The following is a 27,984-nucleotide window of genomic DNA, read 5'->3' on the forward strand; positions in this document are numbered from 1 at the left end:
AAACAAAAAAACAAAATAAACTTTTAATAAGAAAATAGTGCTTGTTTTGTTTTCAAGACATTGTTTCGTTACGTAGCTCTAGCCAGCTTTGAGCACTCTTAAGATTCATCTGCCTCAGCCTCCCAAGTGCTGGAATTAAAGATTATTTTTTGTTACTATGAGACAGAGTCTCGTAGCATAGCCCAGACTAGCCAGGATCTCACTCACTATGACCTGAATCCTTCATCTTCCTTTCTCCTCTTCCTAAGTTTATAATGTGGATTATAAACACATGCCACCATGTCTAGCCATCAGACATAAATCTAAGGTTTTGAGACATACAACTTAATTGCTTTTCACAATGATTGATTTATACTCATTTACAACACATACATAACAAAAACTTTTTGGGTGTAGGGAAAATGCACTTGATATTTTTTCTTTCTTTTTGGAGACAGGGTCTTATGTGTCTTGGGCTGGACTCAAAATTACTGTGTTCTGAGGGTGACTTTGAGTTTCTGATCCTCCTGCCTTTGCTGCTGGAGTGCTGGGATAGCTTCAGTCGTGGGAACCAAACGCGGGTCTTCAGGCCAGCCAAGGAGCCAACCAACTGAGCTACACATTCAGCTTGCATGGCAACTTTTTATTAATTTATTTATTTTTTCAAGAGAGGGTTTCTCTGTGTAGCCCTGACTATCCTGGAACTTTCTCTGAAGACCAGGCTGGCCTTGCATTCATAGAAACTCCTGCCTCTGCTTCCCCTAGTGCTAGGATTAAACGTGTGTGCAACCACACTCAGCCCCATTTTTTATTTTAAATTTCTTCATTTGCTAATGAAATTGAATATTTACATCTTTGATGTTTCTATACTTGAGATTTTATGCTTATGTCATTTTATATCAGGCAGGTAATTTTCCTTTCTGACTTTTTTTTTATATATATTTACTTATTATTTTATCTTTTTTGTTTGTTTGTTTTGAGACAGGGTTTTGCTGTAGCTTTGGAGCCTGTCCTGGAACTAGCTCTTGTAGACCTGGCTCGCCTCAAACTCACAGAGATCCGCCTGCCTCTGCCTCCAAGTGCTGGGATTAAAGGCGTGTGCTGCCACTGCCCAGCTACTTATTATTTTATGTATGAGTGTTTTATCTGCATGGGTATCTTTACACGATGTGCATGCAGTGCCCTTGGAGGACAGAAGAGGGCATCGGATTCCCGGAGCTGGAGTTACAAATGGAGCTGCTCTGTGGGTGCTGGAATTCCAACTCCAATACTCTGCAAGAGCAGCCAGAGCTCTTAACTACTAAGCCATCTCTCCAGGCCCAACACAGTAAGTTTAAAATATAAGTGGTACACATACACTTTAAAAATAAAAATAAAAGGGCTGGAGAGATGGCTTAGTGATTAAGAGCACTGACTGTTCTTCCAGAGGACCTGAGTTCAATTCCCAGCACCTACATGGCAGCTCACAACTGTCTGTAACTCTAGTTCCAGGGGATCTGACACCTTCACACTAATGCATATACAATAAAGCCTTAACAAAAATAAATAAATAAATAAATAAATGAATAAATAAATAAGGCAAAGGCTCTGCCAACTGGCCACAACTGCCAAAGTATTATGTGCCCTCTTAGGAAGAACCATCATACATACAAGCACATGTATTAATTATTTTAACAAGGTTTTGTTTTTTGTTTTTTGGTTTTTTTTTTTTTGATTTTTGAGACAGGGTTTCTCTGTGTAGCCTTGGCTATCTTGGAATCTTGGAACTTACTACTCATAGAGATCCACCTGCTCCTGCCCCACCAGTGCTAGATTAAAAGTGTGCGCCACCACCACCCAGCTGCTTTAACAATGATCTTAGTATTTATGAAGTAATTGATGATCAGGAACCTAGCATGTTAAACATGACCATAGGACATCTCAGATGAAACTTTCCAGAGAGTCCTAAAAGCATCAATGTACATTCAACATTTCGGAATAATTCCACTTACTTTTCAAAAAGAAACTGTGGCACTTTTTCAAATAACATTTTGATAATGGCAGGCTAAAAGAGAAGACATGCATAGTCAGGCAATGGTTTTAAAACACGTAACAGAAATATATTAGATATCAGGTCAAAATGGCAAGAAGGTCTGCTCGTACAACATCAGGCCAGTGGCTAGATGATACTCTAAAATGCTACTACGATACTGGAGAATTCAGTAAGCTGGGTTTAATGGAGAAGATACCATACAGATGGCAATGTAAAGAAGGCAAAAGAAGGGGCTGGAGAGATGGCTCAGCTGTTAAGAGCAATGACTGTTCTTCCAGAGGTACTGAGTTCAATTCCCAGCAACCACATGGAGGCTCACAACCATCTATAATAGGATCTGATGCCTTTTTCTGGTGTGCAGGCAGAATACTGTATAAATAAATAAATAGACAAATAAATAAATAAATCTTTAAAAAGAAATAAAAGCAAAAGGAGGCTTCCAAAGAGGTTTGTAACAAGAGTGGCTTCTAATTAAGACAGCACTACACCTAACCACGAAGCATAAAATTTGCCTAAGAGGACTGGATAAAATAGAGAGGACAAATTCTACCTGGAATCACCCCCGGGGAAAAATAGCAAAGTCAACAAAGAGGCGATTCTGAAGTTGAGATTTATGGATATATCTGTTGTGAATGTGTTTTTATGAAACCAGCTAAACCCCTAGAATTATTTCATCAGTAGATAGTTTACTTTATTATCTATAATAATAATGATTAGAAGATGTATAACAAGTCAGAAGTCTCTCCCACCAGCACTCTTGAGGACACATTATGATATGAGTGGTACGCCCCCTAAGAATGTTCACGTAGATACTGTGTATTTTTAATATAAGATGTCGGAATATAAAGACATCAATAATTTGAATTCCAAAATATTAAAGAGTGATTGTTAAGGAAAATTAAAATAATCAGATACTATTAAATATGGCAACTTTCAAGTCCATGAGATGCAGACTTGAAAAGATTATGTTTTCAAAGAAGATCTTCTCTTCGGATAAAAAATGGACCACTTTGATATGAGCGAACTGAATTATATTCAAGATTTCCAAAGAAAAATAAGAGATTAAAAAGTATATGAAGAAGAAACTAAGAAAGAGGAAAAGGGAGGATGGGTGGAAAGGATATTTTTCATTATACAGCTTTGTTCAATTTGAAACATTAAAACATGTTAAGGGACTGGCTACTCAATAAATTAAAAAGAGTAGGGGGTTGGAGATAAGGCTCAGTGGTTAAGAATGCTCACTGCTCTCCGAGAGAACCCAAGTTTGATTCCCAGAACCCATGTCCTGCAGTTCAAAACTGCATGAAACTTTAGTTCCAGGGGCTCCAGCACAGGCAACCTCACCACCTGTACTCTCACGAGCACATACTCCCACTCACTTGTGCCAGGTAGACACCAGTTTTAACTTTTTTTAAATAAACAAGAATCATATACTGAGGAAATGAACAGAACTGCCAGATCAGTCAGCCTAGGGACAATCCATGACACAGACATGATTTACAGACATGTCGCTACAAGCCAACTAACCCTTATCTGCTAGCTTCCCCAAGTCACATCCATCATGTTCTCAGGAAAGGTGGTGCAGTCTCACCTGTAAAATGTCAATCCCCAGAAGTAGCTTGATGAGACTCTTGGAGTAAAATGCACCCGTGCTGTAAAACAGAGAGGTATTTAGCTCCTATTTTGTTTATGTTAATGCTTTACTACCTTTTTTTTACATAAAACTGGTTAAATACACAGCCCTTCAAGATCATGCTCAAAGCCAGACTTGAACTGAAAGCAGAAGCCATTAGCTGCTGTATTCAGGAGGCAGCTCTCTGTAAGTTAGCCTCTGTGAGGCTAACCTGGCCCATACAGGGAGTTCCAGTACACACAGGGCTGCAGAGACCCTGCTTCAAAATAAATATTCAAGTTCTTTGCCATCTAACCTCAAATTAAATATTTTTAAGGTTACATTTAAACTGAGTAAAAGAGTTATAAAAAAAATAGCAAAACAAAGAAAACTCCATTTCCCATGCCCAGTCCAATTACTGCCAGATTGCACTTCTGGAAGACAGCCTCTTCTCCACACCTCGCTTCCTCATCCTGCACGCGCTCACAAGACAACAGGCAGTTCCTGAGACTGTCACAGTCCTCAATATAGGACTCCAGGCCGTTAACAAATTCTTCTATTACCTAAACAAGAAGATTGTATAACTAAGACAAGAGAAGGTAAGCTCTACAGTTGAACGCTTGTTATCAGCCACTCAACTTTACAGCCTAATTCCACAGTACTTCTGGCAAAAGCAAAAGTACCACAGAGAGGATACATACTTTGGGATAAGAAGGATGTTTCCTCAAGGCCTGAAAAAGCTTCCTTTGGAAGATTATCTGATCCACACCTAGGAGGAAGGAAGGAGAGCTTCTAAACATGATGTACAATGTCTACCACAGCCTCCTTCCTTAAAGATAAAATTCACATCTGATAATGCCACCAAGAATGTTTTTTCTTTCTCTCTCTCTCTCTCTCTCTCTCTCTCTCTCTCTCTCTCTTAAAATATTTTTATGTGAAAATATATACTCAGGCTCTGGCCTGGAGCTAGAGTTCCACACATTTGACGTGGTTGCTGGGAAGAGAACTCTGGTCCTCTGGAAGAACAGTATATACTCTTAACTACTAAGCTATCTCTCCAGCCTTACAAAGTATAACTTCAGACAAAACTTCTAAACCTAGTGTAAAAGATTTAATTTAGTAGATGTCAGATACCCAGTAGTCTACAAATAACCAGTCATATACTTAGTAGGACAACGTATCTATGCCCTAAAAACATGTTTTCAGCCTTATATGGCTCAAGAGGCTCAACATATTTTTTTCTGATACAGATCTACTTGCTTCCATGGTGTACACATACGTGACTGTGTGTGTGTGTGTCTGTGTGTGTCTGTGTGTGTCTGTGTGTATGTGTGTGTGTACAACAAAGGACTACCTGTAGCATACGAATGATTTTTCTAAATAAAAAATTAGAGTTATCTAATAGTTATTTATCAAGCCTTAAAACATAAAGATTGATTGTATGCACGCACACATACCACACAAAGACCAGAAACATGACTAGATTGTGTTAATCCCAGCAGTCGGGAGGCAGAGACAGGTGAATCTCTGAGTTTGAGCCTGGGTCCCAGGATGGCCAGGGTCACACAGAGAAACACGGTCTCAAAAAAAAAAAAAAAAAGTCGTAAGCACATCCTCTAACTACCAGTCTCTTCCTATCCCCACTACCTTCCCTGTTGTGGAAATCCATGATAATCATCCATGATAATCCTGGCATTTTCACTGAATTCATAAATACACTTTGAATATTACCTAGCTGGTTTTGGTTCTCTCCAGTTTTAAGAGTGAGTCCTGAAGTCTTAAGAAGCCTTACAAAGACACTGCCATTTTCTTCAACTTCATGAGAACCGTGAGATTTTTTTGCCAGCTTGGAAAGGGGTTGTTTCATGATTTCTGGAAAAACAAACAAATATAAAACCTTCAAGAATATGATCACAAAGATAAGAAAAATGCAAAGATTAAAATACAAACCCAGGACTAAACGTTCTGAGAGGAAATTCTGATGTGTCCTTGAAGAGTCAGTCACATTGAAGCTGCAGTGAAATGAGCTATCTCCAATGGTGGTCAGCAACAGTGGCTTCCGCAAAGCAAACAAAACAACCACCAAATAAAATCACATTCAGCAAATGGCGTACATCTTTAATCTCAGCACTTGGGAGGCAGAGGCAGGTGGATCTTTGTGAGTTCAACGCCAGCCTGGTCTACAGAGCTAGTTCCAGGACGGCTAGGGCTATTACACAGAGAAACCCTGGCTCAAAAAGCAAAACGAAACAAAACAAAAAGCTCCCTCTCTCTCTCTTCCTCTCTCTCTCTCCCCTCCCCCCCTCACACACACACACACACACACACACACACACACACACACACACACACACACACACAAATAAACAAATAAATAAACATTTTCCACCTGAAATCTAAAGGAGAGCCTGTCTCTCAAGCACCCACTGCAGTCGCTGAATAGTTTATTACAATGCACAATCCGGACTGTGCTCCAAAATTCCAAGAATGGTCCCTACAGTCTGAAGCTTTTGACAAACTCTTCTGGTAATAATCTTAATTCATGCCAAATCTCAGAACTGATGATCTGTCCACAAAGTCAGACAGAATAGGCCAGGCTCTTCTCACCACACCATTCAGTACAAAGTTCAGGTTGGCTTTATCTTAAGGCTCTCACCACATAATAAACAACAAAACAGGGACTTTAATCCAAAAACTGCAGCTACTTTTGTCCTTTATGATGTACTTCTGACTCTTTCTCTATGTAGTCAAAATCAGAATGAGAAATTCGGTTTTCTTATTACTCACCAAGAGCACAAAACCCAAGTTCCTCCTCATAAACTTTTCTCTCCCTTTTCCTAGTACTGTGGATTGAACCCAGTGTGTCAGGCAAGCACTCTGCCAACTGACCCGTATCTCCAGCCCCTCAGCATACATCAAAAGCTGTTTTTCTGATAGAAATAGTATTTTCAAAGGATGACCTTTATATTCACCCATTTTCTGGGAGTTTTACTTTTGTTTTGTTTTTTTGTTTTTTTTTTTGAGACAGGGTTTCTCTATAGCTTTGGAGCCTGTCCTGGAACCAGCTTTTGTAGACCAGGCTGGCCTCGAACTCAGAGATCCTCTTGACCTGCCTCCCGAGTACTGGGATTAAAGACATGCAACCAGCTTGCTTTCGTTTTAAGATAACGTTACACTACGCAATCCTGGCTAATCTGAAACTCATTACACAGAGCATGCTGTCCTGGAACTCACAGAGATCCCCCTGCCTCTGCTTCCTGTGTCCTGGGATTTAAGCACATGCCATCATGCCTGTTTTGTTTACCCATTTTCTAAATTCTTTTTTTTCAGTTTCAAATTTTTTACCAGTTTTTTATATTCTTCAATCCCTTTGCTAAGAGACTTGTAGAAATTTAGAGTTTCTTTTTCTAACTCAAGCTTTTCCTGCTTGGTCTCTGGGGTAGGCCTGTAATCGTAGCTCCTCAGAAGGCCAAGACAAAAGGATAAAGTTCGAGAAGTGTTTGAGCTACAAAATTGAGTTCAAGGTCAGAGTAAAAAATTTAGTGGCAGAAATACGAAGCAAAGAGAGAGCTAGGACAGTAGCTCTATGGTACACTTCCTAGCATGTTGAGGGTCGAGGTTCAGTTCGTGGTGCTGAAGCAGGAAAAGGGGTCTCAACCTTGAGTTTGAGTGATTCGGAATGTTGTTCAACAGGATAGAGAAGGAGGCTAGCTGACAGGACAGTAGAAGTCAGGTGTGGTGGTGCACGTCTGTAATCCCAGCACTCAGGAAGTGAGTTTTGAGGTCAACATGACCTATATGAGACCCTATCTGAAAAACAAAACCAACCAACAAGGCTCCCAAACAAATGCAAAATGCAATTTAGAACTAGTTTTATATGTACAGTGTGTGTGTGTGTGTGTGTGTGTGTGTGTGTGTGTGTGTATCTAGACCAGAGGTCAACATCAAGTGTTCCTCAGGAGGTACCTAATTTGATTTTTAAAAGTTTGTACTCATCTAGATATGTGTATATTTCTGAAAACATGTGTCCACACATGCTATGGCATGAGGGTGAGGTCAGAGGACAAAGGTTTTTTGGAGTAAAACCTTTCCTACCTGAACTCAAGGTTGCCTGGCCTGCACAAATGCCTTTCCCTCACCTTGATTTCAGAAACAGTCTTTCACTGGGGCTGAGTATTTTAGGCCTCAGTAAGCTTTCTGACTCCACCACCTCAACACTAGGATTACAAATGCAAAAAATGGCACCCAGCACTTTTACAGGGGTTCTGGGGATCACACCTGAGTCCTCATGCTTGCCAAGCACTTCACTAACTGAGCCATTCCTCAGCTTCCTTTCTAGAACTCTTCTTAGGATCTTTGTCAACTCAACTGTCATTTGGTCAAAGTACGCACTATTTCTTTGCTAGTGACTTGCTTGCTTTGATATGACTTTACTTTTTTTCTTCTTTCTTTCTCCCTTCCTTTGTCTTTTTTTTTCTTTTTCTTTTTTCAAAGGGTTTCTCTGTTTAACAATTATAGCTGTCCTAGAACTTACTCCATAAACCAGGTAGGCTTTGAACTCACATAGGTCTGCCTGCCTCTGTCTCCTGAGTACTTGAATTAAAGCCATGAGCCACCACTGCCTGGCTATGACTTTTCTTTATATATTACTATTATAGCACAACATTCTTAGGGGTAAAAGAAGACAATTAAGATTTGGAGCTCACTATATAGACCAGGCCGGCTTCAATCTCACAGCAATCCTTCTGCTTCTGCCTCCTAAACGCTGGGATTAAAGGCATGTCTCACAATGCCCGGCCCAGTTGCTTTTCTAAAGGGTGAAGATTTCTCTTCTTTGTGATCTAAGATCTAGGTAATGTTTCTGTAATAACTTTTTATAAAGATAGATAGAATTATTCATTCACTCATTTATTTTTGATTTTTCGAGACAGGGTTTCACTGTGTAGCAGCACTGGCTGTTCTGGAACTAACTTTGTAGGCTGGTCTCGAACTCAGAGACCTGCCTGCCTCTGCCTCCCTTGTGCTGGGATTAAAGGTGTGCACCACCACCACATTTATTTTTATTTAATGTGTTTGTCTACCTGAACCTAGATATACCACATGAATGTATGGTATGAATGTCCTCTGAGGTCACAGGGCATTGAATCCCCTTGAACAGAAGTTAAGGACAGTTTTAGGGTGCCATGTGGGTGCTGGGAAATAAACCCAGATCCCCTGCAAGAGCAGTAAGTGCTCTCAATCACTCAATCACCTACCCAGTATATATAATACTTATTTTTATGAAGGTAAAGAGTGAGGGTCAGTAGTGGTCCAAAACTCCTAAGTGTCATTTGAGGCAGAAACTCAATCCTTAATCTCCTAGAATCTCTGTATTCTCTCCACTAATCCTTGATGGATGTCAGCACTTGAAAAGCAAGATTTTTGCATCTTTTTCTATCTCACATATCTGTGATACAAATGTAACAGTGAAAGGTTAGATACTTACTGGAGGCATCTTCTGTTATGTTTTCTTTATCCTCAGAGTCTGACCGTCTTCTTTTGGAAACCATTTTTACCAATGTCTTCTATACTTATATTACTTCCTAAGGGAAAAAAAAATCCAGGGGTTGGGTATTTAGCTCAGTGATACAATGCTTACCCCAAACACCAGAAGAACTAACAGAGACAAGAAGTCTTTTGAAAACAGTTCTATCCATAAGCAGAAGGTTTGAGTCTTCACATTAATACTATCTAAATCTAAATGCTGAGCACATTTTAGCTCTACAGCTGACCAATGAATATCTCATCAAGACATATTGGTTGTTGTGGGATATTTATACACTGTGTGAAGACGTATTGCTGTGATTGGTGTAATAGAGAGCTGAATGGCCAATAGGTAGGCAGGAGGTATAGGCGGGACTTTGCGGGATAGAGAGGACTCTGGGAAGAAGGGAGAGGCACCAGGAGACAAAGAAAAAGTAGGATGTACAGGTGGAGAGGTAATAGCCATGAAACACGTGGCAGAACGAAAAAGACTCGTTAAAACTGACGAAGTTGCTCTCCAGACTGCTTCTCTGTTGCTAAAGAAGCCATAGCTCTTCAACTGAGACGCAAGACACAACCTAGCCCCATCCACCTGCTCTCTAATTGATTACTTCTGTACTGTGTCAAACTTGCAGACAAGTCAGACATCATCCCTGCTCTCGGGAAGCTTACAGCATAACAAGGTCTTTAAGGTATTTAACTACATCTGTCTCACTGCAATGTTACACAGACAATAGCCCTGCAAACGAGGTACTGCGAGGGCGCATGAGGCCAGTTAATCTAGCAGTAGGTGGAGTGAGGAGCAAAAGCAGGGACAATTTCCCTGAACACTTGTTTTGTTTTCCCTCAAAACAATAGCCTTGTCTATACTAGGCAAGAACTCTCCTGCCAAAGACAGTAATTTTCATTTTTTACTTTGAAAATATTTAAACTTCGTGTGTATGAATATTTGTACTGTATACGTGGACCATGAGCACATCAGATCCCCTGGAAATGAAGTTACAGGCGGTTGTGAGCCACTCTTTGAGTGCTAGGAAACAAGCCCGCGTTTTTTGCGGAGCAACAAGTGTTCTTAATCACTGAGCTATTTCTCTGGCACCTATTTATTTTTAAGACAGGGCCTCACCATGTAGGTTGGACTGGCTGGTCTCCATAGTGACTGTTAGGAATATTTCGGGGCCTACGCTCCCAACTTAACAGTGACCAGGTACATTCTAGGCCAGCTTCAGATATACAGTGAGACCCTGTCTCAAAAACAAAACAAAAACCCTGTCTTAAGTACTTCAATTATAACCCGCTTACTTCTCACATGCTGACTTCAGCCAGGTACTCACCTACTTGGGGAAGGGCCGGGATTCAGACTCTGGGAGTCTGGCTCCAGAATCTGCACTCCTTGTTTCATTCATTCATGAATTTACTTTCAGTTCTAAGACAAGGCCTCATGTCGCCTAGAATCTGTGCTCTTTGTTTTAGTTCTTTTCAACGGTGAGCATCTTGTGTGGCCCTGTATGGTCGGGAACCCATAGAGCCAATGTTGATGACCAACTGGTCCTCCTGCCTCCACCCAGGGAAAGCTATGACTACAGGCATGGGCCTCCCGCCCAACCAGCATCTGTGCTACCATCAGTTCTTAACTCTTAATTATGACAGCGCTTTCTACTGAGTTAATGTTCCAGGGCTGGAGAGAAAGCTCTTTCAGAGGACTCAGGTTCAGTTCCCAGCCATATAAGTGGCTCATAACTTCCTGTTGTAATTCCAGTTCCAGGAGATCTGCACCCCCTCAGGTTCCTGTATGCCTGTGGTGCACATAAATACACGAGGACAAAACAGACATACACATTAAATAAGCCTTAGCCAAAATGTGTAACACGAAAAGTTAAAATTTCTTACTGTGCGTTACCTACGACATGTAACCCCTAACAGCCATTGTTCAGGTGGAAACACTAGAGCAAATCAGAGCCGTTTATCTTCGAAATGGCATTATCCAGCTTCCGAGAAGGCTTAAAAGGCCTTTATCTTATTCCTTTTACAGGATTGGGGGGGGGGGGGGAAAAGAGCCTTGCTCACTTGGTCATGTGACCCACGCAAGGTAGTACCTAAGGGGTTATCCTGTGTCAAGCGGATGAAGAGGCCGAGGCTGAACCGCGGGGTCCTAGAGTCAGGCCGCGCTAGGCCTGGATCTGAACAGTAGCCTGCATGGACGCGACGCCACTTACCTGCAGACCGCTAGTCGCCTCCCTTAGCTTCGACTTTCCCGCCTGACGGAACGCCGTTCCGACGCCATCGAAACCGCGCCGGGGCGTGACGTCAAGCTTCCGCGCCGGAAGTTGGCGGTCCGGCGGCCCAGCTGGAAACAGTTGGTCGAGATAGCGAGGTTGTCCCAGATTCCATACTAATCAGTCGAAGCGACGAGTGAAGGCCCGGAGCCGGAGTCTGGGAGAAACCCAACTCCTCCCAACCCAGAGCCAGCTCTCAGCGAAGATGGCGGGGCCCGAGCTTCTGCTCGACTCCAACATCCGCCTCTGGGTGGTCCTGCCCATCGTTATCATCACTTTCTTCGTGGGCATGATCCGCCACTACGTATCAATCCTGCTGCAGAGCGACAAGAAGCTCACCCAAGAACAAGTGTCTGACAGGTCAGTACCCTCCTCCTGTCCTGCCGCCCTCACTCCTGAGTGACCTTCGTCAAGAAAATAACGGATATTATTACTTTCCCCGAGTTTACCTCGTGCCCCTTACTAGTAGGTTGACCTTGGCGGTTATCTCTGTTTCGCTTTTGTCTGTAAAGTGGGGTTAATAATAGTACCTACCTAGCAGGTAGAGCAGTCATGTGGCTTGAATTTGATGATAGCCTTTAGCACAGGGCCTGGAACGTACTAAGTGTTCAAGTAAATGTCGTTAATATTGCTAAGCTAATGGCCAACCATCAGTCAGGTTTTCTGCTCCATTCCTTTGTTAAGAGTGCCTACTGAAAGCCAGATGCATTATTACCGTTAGTCCTGCAAACATCTAGCCGAGCGATTTTTGTAATCATTCCCAAAAACTGTAATGGTCTGTTTAGATGCTAAGAAATGAAGTGCCTCGAAAGACTGCCACAGAAAGATGTAAGGAATTGTAATGATCGTTTCACCTCCTGTTGTGGAGGCAGCCTCTTTTCTCACATGCGTTCTTACACTGTTTTTCTATGGAGACAGAACTTTGACACATAACCTCAGGTAGTACAGATACATGCCGCTCTACATTAAAACAAGTAACAGTTTTCAGTCACTTATTCTAATCATTTTCAAAGACTCTCTGAAGAAAGACTATCTTAACATGCCCAGATTGCCTAGGAATCGCTTACTTTAACAAAGAGTTGTCAGGTTCAGACGTTTCTGCAGAGAACAGTGATGAGAAAAAAAAATCCCTTCTGTTTTATTGTATTTAAAAGTTACTTTCAGCCATGCTGTGGTGGTGCACACCTTTAATCCCAACACTCGGGAGGCAGAGGCAGGCAGATCTCTGGGTTCGAGACCAGCCTGGTCTATAGAGCAAGTTCCAGAATAGCCAGAGCTGTTAGGATTTCTATTTGCTGGTGCTTTAAGATTGTCTTAAATTAAAAACACTTCTTAAGTGGCTGGGCGGTGGTGGTGCATGCTTTAATCCCACCACTTGGAGGCAGAGGCAGGCAGATCTCTGTGAGTTTGAGGCCAGCCTGGACTACAAAGAGAGTTCTAGGACAGCCAGGGCTGTTACACAGAGAAACCCTGTCTTTAAAAAAAAAAAAAAGCGAAACAAAACCAAAAAACCACTTCTTAAGCATGAGATGGTAATGTGATTCAGTTGGTAGAGCAATTGCATGCTGTACATGAAGCCCAGGTTTAGATTCCCCACCCTGCATAAGGCAGATGTGTCAGTGCAAACCTTATAATCCCAGGAGTCAAAGCTGGAGTGGGAAGATCAGAAGAAGCTCAGGCTGCGTGAGGTCTGGTGGTCAGCCTGAACTACATGAGAACCTGTCCCCCAAAATATACAGCTTTGCCATTTTCAGTTGTCTTTCCTACTTCTGCTGAGAATAATGATAATAATCAGCCAGCTTTATGAAACAGTCTACAGCAGGTGCAGTGGTAAACACTTACATTTATTAATTTATTTAAAACCTAAAGCAACTCAATGTTGCATCTCTTTTTGTGGAAATTGAGACTTTAGTGATATATGATGACAGTCAGGACTTTAAGACAAATATTGTAGTGCCCAAGCCTAGGCTCTTCCCATTCTCCAGTAGTAGCCACTGTGATTATTTTTGTATGACTTCAGTTTTGAAACTGACTAGAGACACCCTCTCCTTGAAGCTAACCTTAGGAAGTTAGCCTTATACAGACTTGAAAACTATGAAAGATGGAAAATGAGGGGCTGGAGAGATGGCTCAGTGGTTAAGAGCATTGCCTGCTCTTCCAGAGGTCCTGAGTTCAATTCCCAGCAACTACATGGTGGCTCACAACCATCTGTAATGAGGTCTGGTGCCCTATTCTGGCCTGCAGGCATACACACAGACAGAATATTGTATACATGATAAATAAATAAATATAAAAAAAGATGGAAAATGAGGAAAGCTCAGACATTTAAATTGTATTTCTTTTAAAAATATCTATTTTTTGCTGAGCATGGTGGCACACACCTTTAGTCCCAGCACTCAGGAGGCAGAGGCAGGTAGATCTTTGGTAGTTATAAGACAGCCTGGTCTGCATGGTGAGTTCAAGGATAATCAGAGCTGCATGATAAAGAGACTCTGTCTCAAAAAAAACAAAAAAAGAAAAAAACTTTTTATTTTGTTCTGTGAGCGTTTGCTTACATGTATGTGTGTGTGTGGGGTGCCTGTGGGAAGCCAGAGGATGATGAATCCACTGGAGCTGGAGTTAGATAGTTACCATGTGGGGGCTAGGAACTGAACCACAATCCTCTGCAAGGACAGCATGTGTAGGCTGGAAAGATGGCTCAGTGGTTAAGAGCACTGGTTGCTCTTCAAGAGGTCCTAGGTTCAATTCCCAGCACCTCCTGGTGACTCACAGCTGTCTGTAACTCTAGTTCCAGGGAAATTAACATTGTCTCACAGTCACACATGCATGCCAAACACCAATGCACATAAAATATAAAAATAAACTAATTATATATTAAAAAAAAACAACAGCAAGTACACTAACCACTAAAACACTTTTTCCACCCTGATTCAGCATTTTCTTTTGGTTTTTCAAGGCAAGGTTTCTCAGTGTACTTTTGGAGCTGTTCTGGAACTTGCTCTTGTAGACCAGGCTGGCCTCATCACAGAAATTCTCCTGCCTCTGCCTCCCAAGTGCTGGGATTAAAGATGTGTGCCACCACTGCCTGGCTTCATTAAGGATTTTCTGATTCCTATTGATTAATTCTCATTTATCCTCACAATAAAACATGTTATCCTAAACCCTCTTTTACAGTTAAAGAAAGTTACGGTTAAAAAAAAAAACCAGAGAAATTAAACGGCTTTTTTAGAGTTCTTAGGGTTAGAATATTGTATTGACACTAACCCAAATTGATCATAATTGTACGCTGCAGTTTTCACCCTGCTTCACCTTGTAGTTTTACAGTGATGGTTCTGAAGGGCATCAGACCCACAGCTCTTTTTCTGTTTCCCAGATAAAGTTCACACTTGCTGCAATGCATATATGAAAACTTTTGTTTATTTGTTTTTTAAGAGCTTTGGTTTTTGTTTCTTTGTTTGTTTGAAACAGTGTTTCTCTGTATAGCTCTGGAGTTTGTCCTGGCTTCAAACTCACAAAGATCTGCCCGCTTTGCCTCCTGAGTGCTGGGATTAAAGGCGTGCATCGCCACCGCTTGGCTTTCGAGAACTTTTTTAAAGCTGCATAATACCCTTGTAATTATCAGTTGAAATAAAAGAGTGGTAAGATGCTTTGTATTTCATAAGTGCATATTTGTGCATAGCTGTCCTACAAGATGTCATATGCACGCTCCTGTCTAACTGTAAAACCACAACTAGGCAGGTCAGGTGTAAGCTAAAGCAGATATATGTCCCAGAGCCAATGCTAACTGTGAGTGTTATACTCCTTGACAGAGAAGTCTGCACAGAAGCAAGTTCGATTTTTCCCTGTTTACTGGGTGTTTTCCTCTCTGTAAACTTAGTAAATAAAAAGCCTGTGCTCCTTCCACACTGGAATTGGGTTTGTGCCTTAGATAACTAGAACAGGAGTTCGATGAGGGATGCAGAAGTAGTGAAAGACATAGGGCAGTTCTTTGTTACATAACTGTTCCCACCATTGATGATATCATGACATCTCTGAATCAACGAGAAATGACAGTCATGTGCCGTTCCTCCTCCACACTGTCATTTTGACAACCAGAAAATTCCACATATGCCAAAAGGGTGACTCGCTCCTAGAATCTTAGAGGGGGATACTGAGGTGAGATGATCACTATGAGTTTGAGGCCAGCCTGGGCTGTAGAGTAAAATGTTGTCCAGATCAACCGTCTGCCTCAAAATATCCAGGTATAGTGGTACATACCTATAATTCCAGTGCTTGAGAGGATGAGGCAAGATAATTAAGACTTCAAGGCAGACCTAGGGTATATGAAGCACTATCTCAAAAGATAGTTGCCCAGATTTCCATAAGGCCTCTAGAGTATACTGTCCCTGTGAGAATCACTGCTTTAGGACACATCTGTAGTTGTCATTATTCCATCTCTTAAGTGAGGTGTTTGGATCATTCCTACTCTGACATGGTACAACTGCCCCACCAAAAATTGTACATGGGGCTAGAGACATTAAAAGAACTTACTGCTCTTTCTGAGGACCTGAGTTCAGTTCCCAGCATCTGTGTCAGGCAGCTCATAACTGCCAATAACCTCAGCTCCAAAGAATCTGACTCCCACTATTGAGGAACTTGTAAACACACACACACACACACACACACACACATACACACACACACACACACACAGAGCATTCATTCACACAGATATACACAAAAATAAAATTATTTTTAAAAGATGTTCTTTATTGTAAAACATTTCTCTAAATACAGTGTGAATTGATATTAGCCTAAATAATCACAAAATGGGACACTTAATAACTTAAATAATTAAACTTTTGGGGGCAAAATTTAGCTATGGGTCAGGTGTGGTAGTGCATGTCTTTACTCCCAGCACTTGGAAGACAGAGGCAGGTGGATCTCTTAAGTTTGAAGCTAGACAGGTCTATATAGTGAGTTCCAAGCCAAGCAGAACTATAAAGTGAGACCTTGCCTAAAAAGAATATTAACTATGTTTTTTTGTGAAATGTATTAAACCAAAAATGAAATCTACATGGATAGAGTGCATTAGTCTTTATCTGGAGACATAATGTATGTAAAAAAAAATGGTTCTCAAACTCAAAGAACATATTGATTCTTTAGAGAGAAAAGCGAATGAAAACAGATCCTTGGGGATTGGGTGTTTACCTTTGCAATCCACTAACTGCAAACTAAAGTTGTAGCAGTATGATAGCCCAGCCGGTAGGTGCTTGCCACCAAGCCGGACACGCTGAGTTCAGTCCCTAGAACCTACATGGTGAAATGAGAGAACCAACTTCTGCTCTGACCTCCAAATGTGCCCCGTGATGATCACCCCCTCCCAAACAGATGTATGTATGTTTTCCTTTAAAAACATTTATGGAAGTGAAAATGCAAAACTAGTGTTTTCTTGCAGAATTTTTGCACTATGGGGAATGTAGCAATGGAGCTCAGCTTCAGAGCTTGAGCAAGCGAACCTTGCCTTGATCACCATCCTCAGCCTCAACTCTGCAGAGTTCCTAAGCAGTTTCAGTACAAAAGCTTAGCTGGGGTTCTGGTTTACCACACAGTGAAGAAGCTTCTGCAGGTGGCCAGTGCTATGTCCCCACACTCTGTGGAGGTCAAGCCTCTGCTCTCATAGAACTTCAGTCCAAGTGATAAAACAGACAAAGGGAGAATAATAAATACCACCAACCCACCACCTAAAATGTTCCAGGTCCAGCAGGAATCACTTGAAATGAGATGATAGGGCCAGCAAGATGCTCAGGCCCAGCAGGTAAAGGCATTTGCTGTCAATCCTGGCCTGATGTTTGATCCCTAGTACTTACATGGTGGGAAAAGAGGACTGACTCCTGACCACCACACTCCTGAGATGGTTGGCGTGCGCGCGCACACACACACACACAGTAAATAAATGTTCAAAATAAATCCAGTCAGATGACAAATGACAGACTCAACTTAAATCCCTTCAGTGTTTTACTTCTTATAAGGTCATGACCTTATATAGTAGGTCTCTTACTGCCTTGAATAGTCTGGTTTGCTTGTTTTTAATGTGTATGAGTGTTTTGCCTGCATGTATGCAATGTGTATCACCTGTGCCTAGTGCCCTCAGAATTTAAAAGAGGAGGTCAGAACTGGAACTAGCTACAAATGGATGCTGGCAAGAGCAGAAAGGGCTCTTAACCACTGAGCCATCTCTCTAGACCCCAGTCTGAGTCTTGCCACCTCTTGCTCATTTCTTCTTGTGTGTGACCTATTGATTTTGTTATAGGGCTCATACCTGACATTCCTCTGTGCTTTAGCTAAGCAACTCCCATTCATCCTTAAGATTTCTACCCATAGGACTGGAAAGATAGCTCAGTGGTTAAGAGCACTTGTTCTTGTAGAGGACCAGGAATCGATACCCAGCACCCATATGGTGGCTCAACATGCACTACACCCATAGGTTCATCCAGTTGAGGGGATCCAGCGCCCTCTTCTAGCCTCCAGGAGCACCAGGCACACAGTGGTACACACACATATATTCGGGCAAAACATACATATACATAAAATGAAATAGTAAAAGATTCCTGCCTAACCCTACATCCTCAGCAGTTTCCTCTTGCATCGCTCTCTCTGTCATACACTCCCATAATGCCACCAGTCTCCTTAGGATATGGCAGTTCACTTTCACATTCGCTCCTATAGTTGGAGTTTTCTTTTTGTTTTTCGAAGCAGGGTTTCTCTGCAGTTTTGAAGGCTGTCCTGGGACTAGCTCTTGTAGACCAGGCTGGCCTTGAACACACAGAGATCCACCTGCCTCTGCCTCCCAGTGCTGGGATTAAAGGCACACGCCACCACCACCTGGCTGGTATTTTCTTTTTTTAGGCAACATCTCATGTAGCTCAGACTGTCCTCAAACATGCTATGCAGTGAAGGATGCCCCTGTCTCCACTTGGCTGGGATTATAGGGATCTGCTATCACACTGAGTTTATTAGTTGAACTTCTTTTTTTCCCCAGTAGACCTTAAACATCATGGGAAGTTTGGTGGGTTTTGTTTTGGTTTGGTTTTTTCCGAGACAAGGTTTTGGAGCCGGTCCTGGAACTAGCTCTTGTAGACCAGGCTGGCTTCAAACTCACAGAGATCTACCTGCCTGTGTCTCCTGAGTGCTGGGGTTAAAGGCATGAGCTGCCACCACCCGGCTGAAGTTTGCATTTTCATATTTGTTTATGGTACTAACATGGTGTCTGGCACTTACAAGTTTAAGAAATATGTGTTCAGTAAAAGTCTAAATCTGTGCTTGTACAGAATGTAAGTGACAGTTTAGGAAATTAATATGACTTGCCTAAAATCATAGTTTTTAAGTCACAGAAGGCCAAAAATGGTGGCACTCACCTTTACTCCCAGTATTCGGAAGACAGAGCAGGCAGGTTTCTGTGAGGCCAGCCAGGGCTACATAGTGAGACTGCATAAAAATAACAGAGCCAGTATCTGAATACGAACAAGAGATTATAAAAGTCTCCAAATTCTTTTTTTTAAAACATTTTTATTATTAATTTATGTGTATGGGTGTTTTACCTACATGTTTGTCTGTGTACCGTGTGCATGCACTGCCCAAGGAATCCGTAAAGAACATTGCATCTGTGGAACTGGAGTTAGAGATAGTTGTAAGCTGCCGTGTGGCTGCTGGGCCTTCAACTCAGGTGCTCTGGAAGAGCAGTCAGAGTTCTTAACCAGCCCCAAGTTTTCCAGTTCCTACTGTGTGTCTGGACTTAGCTTCTCACAGAATAGCATTGGCACATGGTCCATACTTGGAGCATCTGTAGCCAGCTCCCAGAGGACAGAATATATCACACATCTCTGCTGTAGGCCTATGTGTAAGGCAGACAACTGTGGACTGCCATGGATCCAAGAGGAGGGAAAGCAGCTGGAGTTCCACTAGGTGACACCTTGGAAAGATTTGCGTGGAAGATGAGCTCAAGGAAGGAGCTGAGGCATGATGTAGTAAAACTGGCAAGTGGAGCTGGCAGCAGAGCATGCCCAGCACACACAACAGCTGGGCCTGTCGAAGGTGGCAAGCCGACCCCACTGGCTCTGACTGCTTGGAGCATGTGGCTTGTGCCGAACAGGAACCAGAAAGCTGATAATGGTTTTCATGTATGCATTTCTGCCTACACTTTTAGTTTTCTTACTTTCCAAGAATTTCCATTGACTTAAGGGCTCCCCTCCACATTAAAGAACTCTTGAAAATCTGGGGGAAAGGCAGTAGTTTTACTTCTGTTGCATATTATTTGCCCTAAAGACCATCAATAATGAATTCAGTAACTGCTGAAGAGTTTGAAGGAAGTTATCTGAGTCCCGGGTGTGTCAGGTAACAAGCCTTCTTGAGCCGAGGCCTGTCCTCATTTCTCTGGGTCCTTTTGCCCTCACCTTTCTCTCGCCTCCTGCCTCCAAATCTTTGGAGCACTATCCATCTACTCTTTCCTTGCAAGGAAAGTTCCTTTGTGACTCATGTCGAATCCAGAAAGGCCAAGTGCAATGTCCCAGATTGCCTTCCGCAGAAACCTTTATTTGTTCAGGACACAGTCCCTCTGGAAGAGTCCTTTTGTGAGAAGCTGAGTGGTGAGTTGAAGATGGTCCATTGATTTTTCGGCGTTTTGGAAAGTTTCCACACCCAACTATTGCCAAAACAGGTCCTCTCTTAGGCTTAAGTGGGTCTTCTACTCCGCCCTCTCATTTCTTCTGGCGTTTCACGTTTTAACATCTCTTTGTCTTGTGTTTTTCAGTCAAGTTCTAATTCGAAGCAGAGTCCTCAGGGAAAATGGAAAATACATCCCCAAACAGGTATTCACTTATCTTTTCTGAGAAAGCTCCGCCATTCACCTCTGAGGGCAGTAGAAACCTAGACGCTTTAGAAGAGGACTCGAGAAAACTGGAGGGGGCCACCCAGTTATTTAGCTGCAGCCTGGTCGTGTTTGCTGTCACTGTGCCCTCACCCTTCTTAGGAAATTGTTTTTAAGGGTGACTCAGCTAAAGTGTCAGATTGGCTGCCAAGGAGACTGACAGCTCAGAGTGTAGAAGTGTATTCCAGGGCCTTTAGTCGGTCCCCTGGGGGATAATTTGACAATTAACTGTGTCACAATTCTCATATTTAAGAAGATTTTCTTTTTTCTACTAGTCTTTCTTGACACGAAAGTATTACTTCAACAACCCAGAGGATGGATTTTTCAAAAAAACTAAGAGGAAGGTTGTGCCACCTTCTCCTATGACAGGTATGTTTATTGGACGTGGGTGCTTATTTGAGCATTGAGTCATAGGAGATAGTGATGGAAAGGCCTTCAGAACATCCAGTTGGGGTATGATGGTTTTTTGAGGTTCTTTCAGTGTCTGGGATGGAAGCCAAGACTTCTTACATGCTAGGTGAATACTCTCCCACTGAGCTGCATCCCAGCCCCTAATATACAGGTGTTTGCAAGAGGAGCCCTCTTTTTTCCAATAAATCCCTGAATCCTAGTGTCTCCGCTGATGTTGGGGGGGTCAGGGCCATTATCTCTGGTCTCTCTTCCTACCAGTGCCTAGATCTATTGCTGGCAGATGGTACCCTGCATCTTCTGCCTGAATGGTGAACTCCTTCCTTCCCAAGAACAGTTGTTCTTGATTGCCCACACCAACCTACGGTCCTGACCTGACTTATGCCATCCCTATTTTGTGAAAACTACATGTAAAGTGAACCAAAGCAGTCTGCCCTTTTGCGTTGACATTCTTGTCTTTTCAGTCTCATTCTTCTAGGTGAGATAGCCAGCTCTTTTGATCCGTACAGACACTTTAGAGCATCAGATGGCCAGCATACATATGTAAAGATAATTACCTCACTAACCTATCAAGATATCTTTTTTAGTCTGTTAAACTGACAAAAATAAGAGTGTCTAAAGCTGTGATTGTCAAGGTCAAAACAAGCTAGGTCCTGTTGCCGTTGATAAGAATACCCAATAATGGGGTCTTGTTGATGGACAGTCTCACACCCCTCATCCCCGTCACCCACTCCTGGCAGTCTGTCTCTGGGTATGGGGCCCAGGGCCTTGGGCATGCTACACTAGCATCCGAGTACTGAGCTGCACTCCAGCCCTAATACCTCTTAATTTGATCCAAATTTTCTTCTAAGAAGAATTACTCCTCAGAAACACATAAATAAGCAGATTGATCTATTATAAGGCAGCAGCAGCATTTCCTGACAGAAAAGGTCAAAATTGGAGAGGTCTGGGGCTGGAGAGATAACTCAGCACTTAAAAGTACTGACTGCCCTTGCAGAGGACCTGGGTTCAGTTCCCAGCTCCATGTGGCAGCTCACAACTGTCTGTTACTCCAGTTCCAAGGAATCTGATGCCTTCTTCTGGCCTCTTTAAGAGGCCATGAATGCACAAATATATATGGTGGCAAACACCCACACATATACACACATATATATTGAGATACTGGTACCATGACAATGTGGAAATTTTATCAAAAATTATTTTTTTCTTTCTATAGCCTCCAGCATGGTAGACAGTGCTGTGCCCCTGAGCTACATCTTCACCCTTTGTTCATAAAATTATTAAATTTTGGAAGGCAAATGGAAAAGCAGAAAATATGCAACAGAGAACTCAAAGGATCCAGAGAGTGGGTGGAGAGGAACTGTCTACATCTTACACTCTTAGATTGTTTGAACTTCTACAGTAAACCTGATGGCTGTCCCGGTGGGGCGGCACAGGCCTTTCATCCCAGCAGTCAGAAAGCAGAGATAGGCAGATATCTGTGAGTTCAAGGCCAGGCTGTTCTACTTAATAAGACCCTATTGTTTAAAAACAAAACCAAAGCGACTGTCTGGCTTAAATTTGGGAAGCCTTCACCAACAAAGTGAGCTGTATCCTCTCTGCTTTTTTCTCAGATCCCACCATGCTCACAGACATGATGAAGGGGAATGTAACGAATGTCCTCCCGATGATTCTTATCGGCGGCTGGATCAACATGACCTTTTCAGGCTTTGTCACAAGTAAGTTTCAGGTCTGGAGACCCTTTCCCAGTGCCACTGAGAACCTAATGTCACAGCATGGGCAGTGCCTCTTCTCATGAAAGTCACCAGTGTGGACGCTTTGTAACTTGGGGCTTTTGCTTTAGTCGTGCATGTTTCTCACCTAGGCTTCAGTGCACGCTTCTTCCAAATGTTAGGTCCTGGTTCATCCTGAGCACCTGCTTCCTCCACAGTCTAGAAACTGCAATCCCTTAGGAAGATGAGAGCAGAGTGACATTTTTGGCTGTTCTGTTCTCAGAGGCTGCCACCTGTTTTCTTGTGGAAGTCATTTTCCAGAAGCTGGATGGCACTGAGTTCCCACCTCCTCGGGGAAAGAAAGTGTGTGTTCACACTCTGGCTGGCTCGGGTGCCTAGGAACTTTCTTGAAATAAAAACCTGGTTATTTTCTTTTTGCTGCAGCTAAGGTCCCGTTTCCATTGACACTTCGCTTCAAGCCCATGCTCCAGCAAGGAATAGAGCTGCTCACACTAGATGCGTCCTGGTAAGCCTGCTGGCGATGGACCACAGCCAAGACCCCAGAGTTCAAGTTTTCGTTTCATTAGAATGAAATTGTTTCAGTTTGAGAGATTTTGATTTTTCTTTCTTTACTTTTATTTTTATTGTTATTTTATTTTTATTTATTTTTTTTTAATGAAAGCTCTGTTTAAAATGCCACTGATAGACTGAAACAGTTTTGCAGGAGTCTTGCCAAAAGAGATGTTTATCAACCTCTCTTCTTAGATCTTAGGAACTCAGGAGTGAAGGTATTGACTTCCTCCCACACTCTCTAAAAATAGAAAGGTTGAGTAGTCTGGCCACACAAAGCTTTTTCGCAGCTCCCTGAAGCGTATGAGAATGCAAGTATGGACTAGTCAGCCCTCTGTTCCTGTGACTAATGCTTAGAGGGTCGGCTTCTGAAGAGGAGAGGTGGATCTTGGCTCACGGTTTTGGAGGCTCAGTTCATGTCCCTCTAGTCTCATGACTTTGGATCTGTGATGGGATAGAGATGGCAGTGTCATGGAGTGAAGCTTAAGTCTCACTTTATTATCAAAACACAAAAAGAGAGATAAAGAGTCCAGACTCCTACAGTCCCCTTCTAGGAGCAAGCTCCCAGTGACCTAAAATTGCCCACGAGGCCTCCATCTCCTAAAGGCTCCCCACCTTCCATTAGTACCACAGACTGGAGCCCAAGCTTTTAATACATGAGCTTGTCTCTGTGTGTGCTTGTTTTGCTTTTTGTGAGACAGGGTCTGTCTACATCGTCCTGGCTGTCTTGGAACTCATGAGGCTGGTCTCAAACTCACAGCAATTCTACTGTCTCTGCTATGTTCCTAGTGCCAGGATTAAAGGCATGTGCCACCATATCTGGCTAACACACAGACTTTTTAAAAGTACATTCTAGATCCAAATTATAGAAATGTTTATACTATCATTTTCCTGAAATCCAATCACCAGGCTAGGTGTTCTCCATATGTTACCTTATCCTCACAGCAACCCTGGGGGGTCTGTGAAAGAATGGACATAGGACCACACACACCCTCTCCATAGCCAGTACTCAGCACCTGTTTCCACTCCATGAATAATACCAAGCCAGAATCTAAAACCATCTTGGAACACTGGTCTGGTACCCGCAGTACAGTAACAACGACTCCTGTGCTCCTTCCAGACTCTTCTGTCTGTGACCTCTCAAGGATTGGCCTGAAACAAATTCAGTCAAGAAAAGGAGGAGGGTCTGGTAGCAATTTTGACTTCTCTGGTTTGAGCACATCCATCTCTGGTGTGTGAGCTCAGGGCATAGCAGATATAGGAGCGTTTTGGCCTTACTCTGCTTGGTGGGAGAAGAATAGCTACCCACAAGCCATGTGACACCATTAAACTTTTCCCTGCCAGGCTCATTGGGCTAAGCGTAATGTCATGGGTTGGAGAAAAGCTTAGTTATCTTTTCTCAGCATTTGGACAGATATGTATACCACATTCTTGGATGAACAGGGAGTGAGGCAGCATGGGCAGTGCAGCTGCAGTGTTTGCTGCAGTAGCACATGCACTGCTGCTGCAGACAGATCATCTGCATGGCGGGGCAGAGCATGTGCTCACCTGAGGTGTAATGCCGTAGCTAGAACCTACCCAGTGACATGTCAGTCTTCCCATATGGGCATCATTTCTCATTCACCCTTTGGTTTCCATTGTATGTAAGCACATTTATGGGTTCCCAAGTTGGGTGGGAAACCTAGGAGAAGGGCTAAATGATGAAATTCCAAAATTGGACTGTGTTCCTGGTAGCCATTATCCTTAGCACTGCAAATGCTTTCCAAAAATCACCCCTGATCCTCTCTGCTAAGTGGGGAACCTTTGACTTCCCTGGAGGATGTGGTTCGGAATGGTCTTCCTCCTTCAGTGTCACCTGCACTGTGTCAGGGGACGGCCTTCCTGTGTCACTGTGTCGATTGTTCTTTGGTTGAGCATTGGCTGTCTAGAACTTGTCTGGTTTTTCACATACCATGAGCAGCTATGGGTGGTGCCGGTGTGAGCTCTGTTCATCTCCCTAATAACCGTCCCACTCTCCCCCTTGCTTTGCTAGGGTGAGTTCTGCATCCTGGTACTTCCTCAATGTCTTTGGGCTCCGGAGCATTTACTCTCTGATCCTGGGCCAAGATAATGGTAAGAGGCATAGTGGGCTAGTGAGCAGCTGCTTCCTGTGGAGGTGCAGCAGCCATGTGTGTCCTGCTGTTGGTTAGCATTTCTCCACACGGTGCTTCATCCTGTGAGGTTCTGAGGAAAGCTCAGCCTGAACACGGGCATTTCTCCCAGGAGTCACTGAGTGTACTTGGTTGCTCAGAGTCTGACACCTGTGAACCCAAAGCCAGAAGAAGGGCCTGGCTGGTTCAGCTCTTTTATTGAGCAGATTCCTCTCCGGTGCTAAGCTTGTCTCTTGTTCAGTGGTGAGGACCTCAGATACTCTATCCACTGTTTGCTTTTCTATAAAGTAAGGTCTTAGTAGTTGCCCTGTGGGACTGAGAGCAGATAAAAGATAAAACAATGAAATACCTGGACATACAACATTGCTCAGTAATTGGTGTCTATGTCATGTTGACATTTAAAATAAAGTTTAGAGCACCCTTTAGTTGTGTCTCTGTTCTAGCTGCAGTCACCCCCACTTCCGTGCACTTTCCCAGAATCCCATAGCAGGTGTGAGAGGGCCGGTCAGTTGTCCAGTTCTCACACCCACCACCAAGCAGCTTTAGTACTGTGTCTCGTTCATTCTTCCACAAGGGTCCTGGGTGTCTGGGAGCCTTGGTCCTCACTGGACTTGTCTTATGCTGCAGCTGCTGACCAGTCACGAATGATGCAGGAGCAGATGACAGGAGCAGCCATGGCCATGCCTGCAGACACCAACAAAGCTTTCAAGGTATGCGGTGCTCCCTTTGCAGAGCTGCGGGGACATCACAGTCTTACACCAGTTCTCCCTTAGCCACAGCTGCACATTCTCTGGTCTGTGGCCCACTTTCAAATCAATCCAAAATGAGCAGTATGATGGAGCATGTTCTGCCCCGCCCTATCCAGAACATAAATCACTTTGTCCAGTGTGTCCACACTGGATATGTTATCCACCTCGTGACAGGTGAGAGGAAGAGAAACCATATTCACATTATTCTAATTGCAGTATACTCTTGTTTAGTTTTGAAAATATTTTTTAAATTTTATATGCATGTTTGTGTGCTTAAGATTATGTATGTATGTCCACCACGTGCATGCAGGAACCTGTAGAGGTCAAAAGAGGCATCGCATACCCTAGCATTTGAATTATAGGCATGAGTTATAGTTGGGAGCTGCCATGTGGGTATAGGGAACTGAACCCAGGTCCTCTGCAAGAGCAGTCAGTGCTTCTTCACTGCAGAGCCTTCCCTCCAGCCCCCTTGGTATCATTTTTATACAATAAGATCTTACATTTTTTATGATAAAAGGTAAAAATAAGCCTGCCATGGTAGCCCTTGAATTTAATCCCAGTAGAGGCAGGAGAATCTCTGATTTAGAGGCCACTTGGTCTACAAAGTGAGTTCTAAGATATCCAGGGCTACACAGAGAAACCCTGTCTCTGAAAAAAAAACAAATTGTTTTATGAAAGCTCATCCAGCTGGGAGGTGGCTGGGCTCCTGCCTCACAAGATCCAGGGAGTTCACACACACAACTAGCCTTGCCCAGCCGCTGGTAAGAGCAGTGGTCAAGCCATGCTGTCCCCAGCTGTCAGCTCAGTGGCAAGGTCACCTCCCAGCCCTGTGTTCTCTTCTGTGCAGACAGAGTGGGAAGCTTTGGAACTAACAGATCACCAGTGGGCACTCGATGATGTGGAAGAAGAGCTCATGGCCAGAGACCTCCACTTTGAAGGAATGTTCAAAAAGGAACTGCAGACATCTATCTTCTAACCGCAGGCGGGGTCCGCTGTGTTGGAAACTTGGAGTAGCGCTTAACCTTGTAACTTCCGTGGAGCTGGAGCCTCTGAGAATAAAAAGGAGGGTGCAGGGGCTGGCGGGTGCATAGCGAGGCTCGTTCTTGTCTGAGCTGGGTTCCCCTTTATGTTGGAAACTAGAGGAAAAGGAGTTCCGGGTGACTGCTATCTTAAGAGTTTGTAACGTTCTCCAAGTGACTCTAGTAGGGGTGTCAGAGAAAGGGGACTATCACAAGCTGCTGAGAATATCTCAAAACTTAGCAAAAACTCCATGTTTGTAAGGAGAATTGTCAGTTATAGCCAGTGACTATGTTCAGTCAACCTGACTTCCAGCCACAGTAAACTCCTGTTTTCTTAGGATCCAAACACCCTGCATTTTACCTTAATTTCTTGTTCATATTGTTTAACTTTCTTTACACGAGTAATATACATTTTCTCTCTACCAAAAGTTAGAAACTTTGGCTGAGCAGCATAGAGCTCCCTGTCCTATTCACTTGAGCCTACAGAATGATGCAGAGAGCTGGGCGTCCCAGCCTTACTGAAATGAACTCTCTCTAGACTGGATTCCCAGGGCTAAGGCAGACTTGGAAAACTTTTCATATCTCTTTCTCTTTAGTCCAGTGAAAACAGGTGACCCTGAGGCACAGCCAGACTCTCAAGTGCCTTTGGGCTCATCAGAGACGGGTTACATAATACAAGTTCTTGATTGGAACTTGAGAAAATATCAACTCCATTGGCCAGTCAATGGTGCTGTACTGTAAGTGGCTACTCATTTGAACGAGTGACCTCATTTCCCAGTTCCTCTGGGCAGGAGAGAACTTACCACTGTCAGGGCAAGAGGGCAGCTTCTGGTGGATAGGGAGATCAAGGTGCCCAGGAGTCCTCTGTCCAGGGAAGTGACAGGGTGCCATTTCTGTACCAAGAGGTGATGTGATTGCATGTGAAGTGCTGTAGCCAAGAACAAGCGACTCTTGACTCTAATTAAACAACCCTGATTTCTCTTTGCCTGTGAAAGTGTTGCCTCTGTGGGTTCTGAGAGCTTTCTGCCAACAGAAGTGCCTATCTTAGA

The 27,984-nt window shown here is 43.2% G+C and overlaps 2 protein-coding genes across 6 annotated transcripts in view; one reads left to right on the top strand and one right to left on the bottom strand.

The window, feature by feature from the left end:
* The window catches only part of Fancd2 (FA complementation group D2), an 84,452-nt gene extending 72,998 nt beyond the window's left edge, over positions 1-11,454 (bottom strand). For 3 of the 5 annotated variants that reach the window (XM_048438619.3, XM_087904428.1, XM_048438616.3), the window contains exons 1-7: positions 11,363-11,454; positions 9,109-9,205; positions 5,355-5,495; positions 4,325-4,392; positions 4,083-4,186; positions 3,603-3,663; positions 1,971-2,023 (exon numbers count right to left, since the gene is read on the bottom strand). In XM_048438619.3, coding sequence (XP_048294576.3) covers positions 1,971-2,023; positions 3,603-3,663; positions 4,083-4,186; positions 4,325-4,392; positions 5,355-5,495; positions 9,109-9,172 — 491 coding nt within the window. In that variant the 5' untranslated portion in view covers positions 9,173-9,205; positions 11,363-11,454. Of the gene's footprint in view, positions 1-1,970; positions 2,024-3,602; positions 3,664-4,042; positions 4,187-4,324; positions 4,393-5,354; positions 5,496-9,108; positions 9,206-10,480; positions 10,812-11,362 lie in introns of those variants that run through there. The other 2 variants (XM_048438617.3, XM_048438622.3) reach the window with 2 other exon arrangements.
* Positions 11,455-11,474: 20 nt separating this feature from the next.
* On the top strand, positions 11,475-27,929 carry Emc3 (ER membrane protein complex subunit 3). Its single transcript, XM_048438626.3, has 8 exons — positions 11,475-11,782; positions 20,211-20,268; positions 20,603-20,696; positions 22,349-22,453; positions 22,892-22,973; positions 25,050-25,129; positions 25,795-25,877; positions 26,764-27,929. The coding sequence occupies exons 1-8, from the start codon at positions 11,628-11,630 to the stop codon at positions 26,890-26,892; spliced, it is 786 nt and encodes a 261-aa protein (XP_048294583.1). The 5' UTR covers positions 11,475-11,627; the 3' UTR covers positions 26,893-27,929.
* Positions 27,930-27,984: the final 55 nt, after the last annotated feature.

Source organism: Myodes glareolus, chromosome 3 (genome assembly GCF_982192425.1).
Source record: "Myodes glareolus chromosome 3, mMyoGla1.1, whole genome shotgun sequence".
In the NCBI taxonomy this organism is placed as follows: domain Eukaryota; kingdom Metazoa; phylum Chordata; class Mammalia; order Rodentia; family Cricetidae; genus Myodes; species Myodes glareolus.

Excerpts from the sequence above, each read along its gene's own strand:
- Emc3 (XM_048438626.3), top strand. The coding sequence starts at position 11,628 with ATGGCGGGGCCCGAGCTTCTGCTCGACTCCAACATCCGCCTCTGGGTG. Across the intron at positions 20,269-20,602 it reads GAAAATACATCCCCAAACAG|TCTTTCTTGACACGAAAGTA; the intron begins GTATTCACTTAT and ends TTTTTCTACTAG. Across the intron at positions 25,130-25,794 it reads GATCCTGGGCCAAGATAATG|CTGCTGACCAGTCACGAATG; the intron begins GTAAGAGGCATA and ends CTTATGCTGCAG.